The sequence below is a fragment of the Cololabis saira genome, chromosome 6 (genome assembly GCF_033807715.1).
Source record: "Cololabis saira isolate AMF1-May2022 chromosome 6, fColSai1.1, whole genome shotgun sequence".
NCBI classification, from domain to species: domain Eukaryota; kingdom Metazoa; phylum Chordata; class Actinopteri; order Beloniformes; family Belonidae; genus Cololabis; species Cololabis saira.
In genome coordinates, this window is record NC_084592.1 from 48,307,796 (window position 1) to 48,315,295 (window position 7,500).

Genomic DNA, 7,500 nt, shown 5'->3' on the forward strand with positions numbered 1-7,500 from the left:
CTAAAGTCTTCATATACTTTAACCTGTAAAATGGAGACGCCTCAAAGCATTCTGTGAAATCTGACCCCTGACCTTTGACCTTAGCCGACCCCCAGTCCTGCTGGGAACAGGTTCATGGTATATATATATGTATATGTATATATATATATATATATATATATATATATATATATATATATATATATATATATATATATATATATATATATATATATATATATATATATATATATATATATATATATATATATATATATATATATATATATATATATATATTATATATATTAAATACCCCCCCCCCCACACACACACACACACACACACACACACAGCAAATAACAATCAGTAAATGCTATAACTTTTGAATGGTTTGACATAGAAGCTGTGTCCCAATTCAGGGGCTGCGTCCTTCGAGGGCTGGATTTGAAGGCAGATTACGTCACAGTGGTGCGCCGAAGGCTGTCCCATTTCGAAGGTTCCTTCAAATGCAGCCCACAAATGCAGCCTTCTTTTCCCGCTGTTTGAAGGATCCATATTTCCAGAAAAATATTTTCAGATTCAAATTTTTTCAGAAAAATATATTATTTCCGCCGGCGCCGGCGGACACGCCTCTCTTCCTCCTCCAACAAAATGAAAAACGAAAAAAACAAAAACAAAACTTCTGGCTCCATTTCTTTTTTTTTTGTTCTTTCTTTCTTTTCTATCGTGTTTTCTTTCTTTCTTTCTGTCTATCTTGCCGTCTGTCTATCTTTCTTTCTTTCTACTTTGTTTAATGACGTAGGACAAGGGCGGGAACAGCTGGTGACGCAACCAGGAAATCCCCCACAGGCTAGACCGTCTCATTTCACCAGCGTCCGTCCAGCCTTCGGTACGGCCTTCGCGGTCTTCGAAGAGTCGTGGGTGGTGTCATTGGACTTAGTTTTGAGTCCTTCACCTTTATTGCTGAAAAATGCAGCAATGTACACAAATGGGCAGCAGCCCCCTGTGGCACTCTCCAAATTTCTGCGAGGAAATTTTTCTAGTTATTGTTGTTGAGAAAGAAAGAGTCTTGCGTGTCAATCACGTGGAATTCCCTTTAATAAAAGGCCCTTATAAACATCTATCTTATAAAATATGAACAAGAGTCACATGAAATGTTAAGACAACGCTACAGGAACGTTATAAAAAGCAAAAAGTAAAAACCACATGAACAACATGAACACTTTTCCTCCCGTCGCCTCGCACGTCCACCCAAAAATAGACACATCTTTATTCCTCAACATTTGGAATTATCCGCTGAGCGTCGCTCAGCTTTCACAAAATTGCATAGTTTTCTCCAGATTATTGCTCATTGATTATTGATTATTCAGAAGTCGTGGATGATAAGAGCGTTTCTCTATAAAGGTTGTATGATTGTGTGACACCAGCGTCGCTGAGAAACAGACACAGCTATTAGTCCGTGTTCCAGACCAGAGATCAGAACCACTCACGGTGACAAAACCTGCTTATGATTGTTGAAAAGATCCATGTCTGTAGACGATATTCTGGTATGAAAACCTTCCTGAGTGGCATGGATCTTTTCAAAAATGATAAGTAAGTTTTGTCACCTTGAGTGGTATTTTGTCTCTGGCCCTTGGACTATATGAACGGATAGAAGTCCGTCTGTCCGTCCGTCCTCCTGTCCCTCAGGACTCGTGGAAGATGGCGTTGAGCTGAGCGTTCATCATCCTCTCGTGGTGCGAGTGTCCGTCAAAGCCCATGAGCTGCTCCACCTGCAGGTCCCCGCACCGCGTGTTGGGCCCCGCGCCGCCGCCGTACAGCCCGGGCCCGCCGGCGCCGCCGTAGTGCACGGCGAAGGGGAAGCTCTTGTCGTAGTCGGCCGCGGCGCCGGCCTCGTGCTTGAAGGACGAGGAGAAGTTCCCGTTGATGCTGAGCGGCGGGCTGAGCGGCGGGTCGAAGGCCGGGCCGTCCGGCACCAGCACGCCGTCGAAGAACGGCTCCAGCGGGCCGTAGGGCTGACCCTTGACCTGGTGGAAGAGCTGGGCCGGGTCCATGGAGCCGTAGGGCGGGCTGGGCAGGCCGGCCGTCAGCCCCGGGCTCTGGTAGAAGTGTCCCGGGTACGAGCCGGCGCTGGGGGGGGGCAGGTGGGCCGGCAGCTCCGGCGTCTGCTCCGGCAGGAAGGTCCGCGGGTTCAGCTGGAGGCAACCGGCAACCAGGTTGGTGGTGGGCTGGGACAGACCTGGGGGGGAAACATCAATACTGATCAATACTGGGACAGACCTGGGGGGTGAACCATCAATACTGATCAATACTGGTCAATACTGGTCAATACTGGTCAATACTGGTCAATACTGATCAATACTGGGACAGACCTGGGGGGGAACCATCAATACTGAATTAAAATTCAGAATTAAAATAAAATCTGATTTAAAATGAGTAAAAATGACCATAAACACCTAATTCCGAATGAAAATGGCCATTCCGAATTAAACTTAATTCTGAAGTAAGTGGCTGGTTAATTCCGATTTTAAATTCAAATAAAATAATTCTGCGATCATGCATACACTCATTCAAAAAAAAAAAGAATAATAATAAAAATAAATGAAATAAAAAAATTATATATTTAAAATAAAATAAATAAATAAATGAAATAAAATAAAAAAATTCAATTCAATTCAATTAATTAAAAAAAAGAAAAAGAAATAAAAAAATTTAAAAAATACATTTTTAAAAATTAATTAATTAAAAGAATAAATTAATTACATTTATATTTTTTTAAATTAAAAAAAGAAAAGAAAAGAAGAAAGAAAGAAAAATTAATTAATAAAAAAAACAAAAAATAAATAAAATAAAATAATTATAATAAAACATTTACAAAAATAAATAAATAAAAATAAATAAATAAAATAAAACAAAATAAATAAATAAAAAAATGTATTAATTTTTAAAAAAGACCTTAAGAGGAATTGGATAAAGCCGATCAAACGTGGTTTCCATGGAAACCTCAATTCAGAATTATTATTTCAACGTAAACTCAAAGGAAAATAGTTTAATTCTGAATTATTTAATTCCGAATAATTAATTCCGAATTAAAAATGTATATTTAACCTGACCTATAAATGTAGTTTTGTCCCTCAGCTATTAATGCCCTAAATAGGACATGATTTCCACCCTCCATCTAAGTCTATTCATTTATTTATGTATCTATTGTGTTGCTTATTCAATCTGGAGCATTTGTTCTGTTTGTCCGTCAAGGTTTAGTTTTGTCCTGGTTCCGGTTCTCTGAGTCCTGGTTCAGAGGTTCTGGTTCAGGACCTGGTTCAGAGGTTCTGGTTCAGGACTCAGAGACCCGGTTACAGGTCTGGTTGAGGACTCTGAGTCCGGGTCAGAGGTTCTGGTTCAGGACCTGGTTCAGGACCTGGTTCCGGACCTGGTTCAGGTATCTGCGGGTGTCGTACCTTTGCAGAGCGCCTGGACGAAGCTCATGAGGTCGGGGGCCTTGCCGGAGCGCAGCACCTCGCTCAGGGCCCAGATGTAGTTCTTGGCGAGACGCAGCGTCTCGATCTTGGACAGCTTCTGAGTTTTGGAGTAGCAGGGCACGACTTTCCTCAGACTCTCCAGGGCGTCGTTCAGGCCGTGCATGCGGTTCCTCTCCCGGGCGTTCGCCTTCATCCGGCGGATCTTGAACCTGCAGAGAAAACGTTTCCCTTCAGACGGTTCCCTTCAGACGTTGCCCTTCCTGGAAAGACTTTTCCACTGCTGATCTGTATTCAGGCTTTAACCTGACCATAAACCTAACCATACTAACCCCAACCACCTAACCCCAACTACCTAACCCCAACCCCTAACCCTAACCCCAACTCTAACCCCTAATCCTAACCCTAATTCTAACCCTAACCCTAACCCTAACCCTCCTAACCCTAACCCTCCTAACCCTAACCCTCCTAACCCCAACCACCTAACCCTAACCCTAACCCCAACCACCTAACCCCTAACCCTAACCCCAACCCTAACCCTAACCCTCCTAACCCCAACCACCTAACCCCAACCCTAACCCTAACCCTCCTAACCCCAATCACCTAACCCCAACTGTAACCTCTAACCCCAACCACCTAACCCCTAACCCTAACCCCAACCCTAACCCTTACCCTAACCCTCCTAACCCCAACCACCTAACCCCTAACCCCAACCCTAACCCTAACCCTAACCCTCCTAACCCCAACCACCTAACCCCTAACCCTAACCCTAACCCCAACCCTAACCCTAACCCTCCTAACCCCAACCACCTAACCCCTAACCCTAACCCTAACCCTAACCCCAACCCTAACCCTAACCCTCCTAACCCCAACCACCTAACCCCTAACCCTAACCCTAACCCCAACCCTAACCCTAACCCTCCTAACCCCAACCACCTAACCCCTAACCCTAACCCTAACCCTAACCCCAACCCTAACCCTAACCCTCCTAACCCCAACCACCTAACCCCTAACCCTAACCCTAACCCCAACCCTAACCCTAACCCTCCTAACCCCAACCACCTAACCCCTAACCCTAACCCTAACCCTAACCCCAACCCTAACCCCAACCTCAACCTTTACCCCTGACCGTGCGGCTGCTTTAGAAACCTGCATCCATGTGCAGGATCATTCATGTAATTGTGTTTATATATATTGTACATTTAACATCACCACTCGTTTCCGACATTTAGTCAAACTTCTTATCTGGAATGAAAACATCAGAACTGGCCGCTAAACACACAGATAATCATCCTGCAGCTGGAGGCTCGTGAATTTAGATTTAGATTACACCGTAGAATGAAAAATCCAGATCTGTAAAACTTTAATCAGATTGGACCACGAGTGTCGGCTGGAAACAACCATCTATCTGCACATCCAAATCTAAATCGATTCACAATAAAAAAACATAGAACAAACCAGGAAATATAAAGAATAAAAACAAATAAAACTAAGCAAAAGCAAGTTTAAAAGGTACATTTTAGCTGCTTTTTAATAAAGATCATAAAACAGATCTGGGGCTGAGAATAAAGGACCGGCTGCCGAGATAAGGACATGTTCTAGTATTTTAGACTTGATTTAAAGGTTTTCTCATATTTTCACCAGAATTTAAAGGTTTAAGTATTGCAGTTTAATTTATTTATTTTTTGTAATTTCAGCTAAATGTAAAGGTTTTCTCCTATTTTCAACTTAATTGAACAAAACAAAGGTTTTCCACTATTTTCAGCTACATTTTAAGATTTTAATATTTCAGCAGAATTTAAAATTATAAGTTTTACTTAGAGAATTTGGTTTTTAGCATTTTATGCAAATGTAACCCCAAGACAGTATATAAAGTAATGAAATGTAAACAATTTATGCAATTATAACTGAAAACGTTAATGTTTTCATACCTTGAAACATATTTAAAAGGCAAAAAGTTATCCTGGTGTCCAACAAAACATTCATTTTTTGGGCATAAACCAAAAAAATACCAAAAGTTGTAATTTAATGATGTGAAAAAAAAGCTCTTTAGACATATGAATCGATTTTTAGGAATTAATATCGATTTAGAATTGGAAAATCGATTTTTTTTCAACATAGACCTATATAAATGTTTAGGGACACTGAGGATGTGAAGCTGGTGAGGAAGAGGAGGAAGAGGAGGAAGAGGAGGAGTGATGAAGCTCACTCCTAAGTCACTTTTGTACAGACTCACCCGGCACTTTAAAACCTCATTTTGTACATTTCTGGTCTACATTTTATTTTATTGTTTATACATTTTATTGTTTATACATTTTATTTTATCGCTTATATATTTGTTTTTATAATTATATTGTGTTGCACCAATCACCATAACAAATTCCTCGTGTGAAAACTTGGCAATAAACCCTTTTCTGATTCTGATTCTCACTCACCTCTGCATGCGAGCCTTCGTCATCTTCTTCTTCTTCGGTCCTCTCCTCTTGGGTTTGTTCTCTCCTTCTTCCTCCTCGTCCTCCTCCTCCTCCATCATCTCCTCATCATCATCCTCTTCCTCATCCTCCTCCAGATGGAACTGCTCTTCCTCCTCCTCTTCCTCCCCCGCCAGGGCCCCCGCGGCCCCGCCGCTCTCCGGGTCCCTGCCGGCGGGGCTAAGCGGCTCCTGGCGGGGCTCCTGGCGGGGCTCCTGGCGGGGCTCCTGGCGCTCCGTGGGGCCCCTGGGCTCCGTGAGCCCCGTGCTGAGCTCCCTGGGTTCCCGGGGCCCCTGCGGCCCCTGCGGCCCCTGCGGCCCCTGCGGCTCCCGGGGTTCCCGGGGCTCCCGGGGCCCCTGCTGTTCCTCGCACACGGACCTGGTCATGACGGTTCTCTGATGGAGGAAACACAGACATCATTCAGACCGTCCGCCTGCGTTTCAGTGTTTGAATAAGGATTTCCTATCTATCATAGAATCTACACTAGTTCTGCTCCAGCAGGAACTAAGTTCTGCAGCAGGAACTAAGGTCTGCTCCAACAACCCATTCTTTCAAAAACAGACTAAAAACGTACCTTTTTGCACAAGCGTTAACTAAACTACATGATTGGCTGAGTGATCGCACTTTTGTTAAAATTGAATTATTGCTGTTATTGTTGTTTTTCTCTTGACATCCTTTTGTCTGTTTCTGTTATTGTAAACCTGTAATTTTGTTTTTTTGTTTGTTTGTGTATTTGAGCACATTGAGTCCATGCTCATCATGTGAAATGTGCTTTATAAATAAATCTATTGATTATCTACGGGTGGACTTGCCCTTTGTCCGTAAGTATATAAGGAATTGAACTCTAATTTATGAGTAAGTCTTTTTTTTAAATGTGTTAAATCTTTAAAAATTATATAATCTTGTACAAACTTTAACATTTAGCCATCCTAAAACTAAGAGGCACCTTTGTTTTATTTCTTTTTTTCTTTTTATCACTGATATGTATGACGTTTAAGATGTTCGGACATACATGTACTCTGATGTTAGATTTAGATGTTGTATTTTATTCTACACCAGGTGTTTAAAATGGGTTTAAAACGGGTCTTCTATTGAATCCAGATCAGTCTGAAGAGCAAAATGCGCTATAAACGTAACGACGATCGATGTAAATAAATCTAAAGTGCGTCCTCTGGTTTTTCCTGCAGGTTTTTATACCAGCACCTGTTGAGATATCCGATCTATTTCTCCCTGTAATGTTCGTGTGGACTTACATTTCCTGGAGATCTCTCACTTATAGAGGTATAAATTACGCCCAGAAACGATTTAATCATTTTTTTGTTTGTTTAAGAATCTTAAACAAACAAATTAAGATAAAAACTCAAATAACGACAGAAAGAAAGATGAGACTGCTCTTTACTTGTCGCGTGTTTCGGATTAGTTTTTGATTCTAAAAGTCCAAATTAAATTGCAGGAAATAAAGTAGAATAAAGAAAAGTGAATATCGACTTCTTTGTATGAGTCGGAGATTCTTACAGACAATAACAATAAAACAGCGCAGTGTGAACGTAATTAACGGAATGAGCCGGGAG

General features: G+C 41.8%; 1 protein-coding gene across 1 annotated transcript in view; it reads right to left on the reverse strand.

Moving 5' to 3' along the window:
• Positions 1-1,062: 1,062 nt before the first annotated feature.
• Positions 1,063-7,500, reverse strand: part of LOC133446236 (neurogenic differentiation factor 1-like) — a 7,305-nt gene continuing 867 nt past the window's right edge. Inside the window, exons 2-4 of the mRNA XM_061724218.1 lie at positions 5,894-6,324; positions 3,441-3,670; positions 1,063-2,221 (exon numbers count right to left, since the gene is read on the reverse strand). Coding sequence (XP_061580202.1) covers positions 1,668-2,221; positions 3,441-3,670; positions 5,894-6,315 — 1,206 coding nt within the window. The 5' untranslated portion in view covers positions 6,316-6,324 and the 3' untranslated portion in view covers positions 1,063-1,667. The remainder of the gene's footprint in view (positions 2,222-3,440; positions 3,671-5,893; positions 6,325-7,500) is intronic.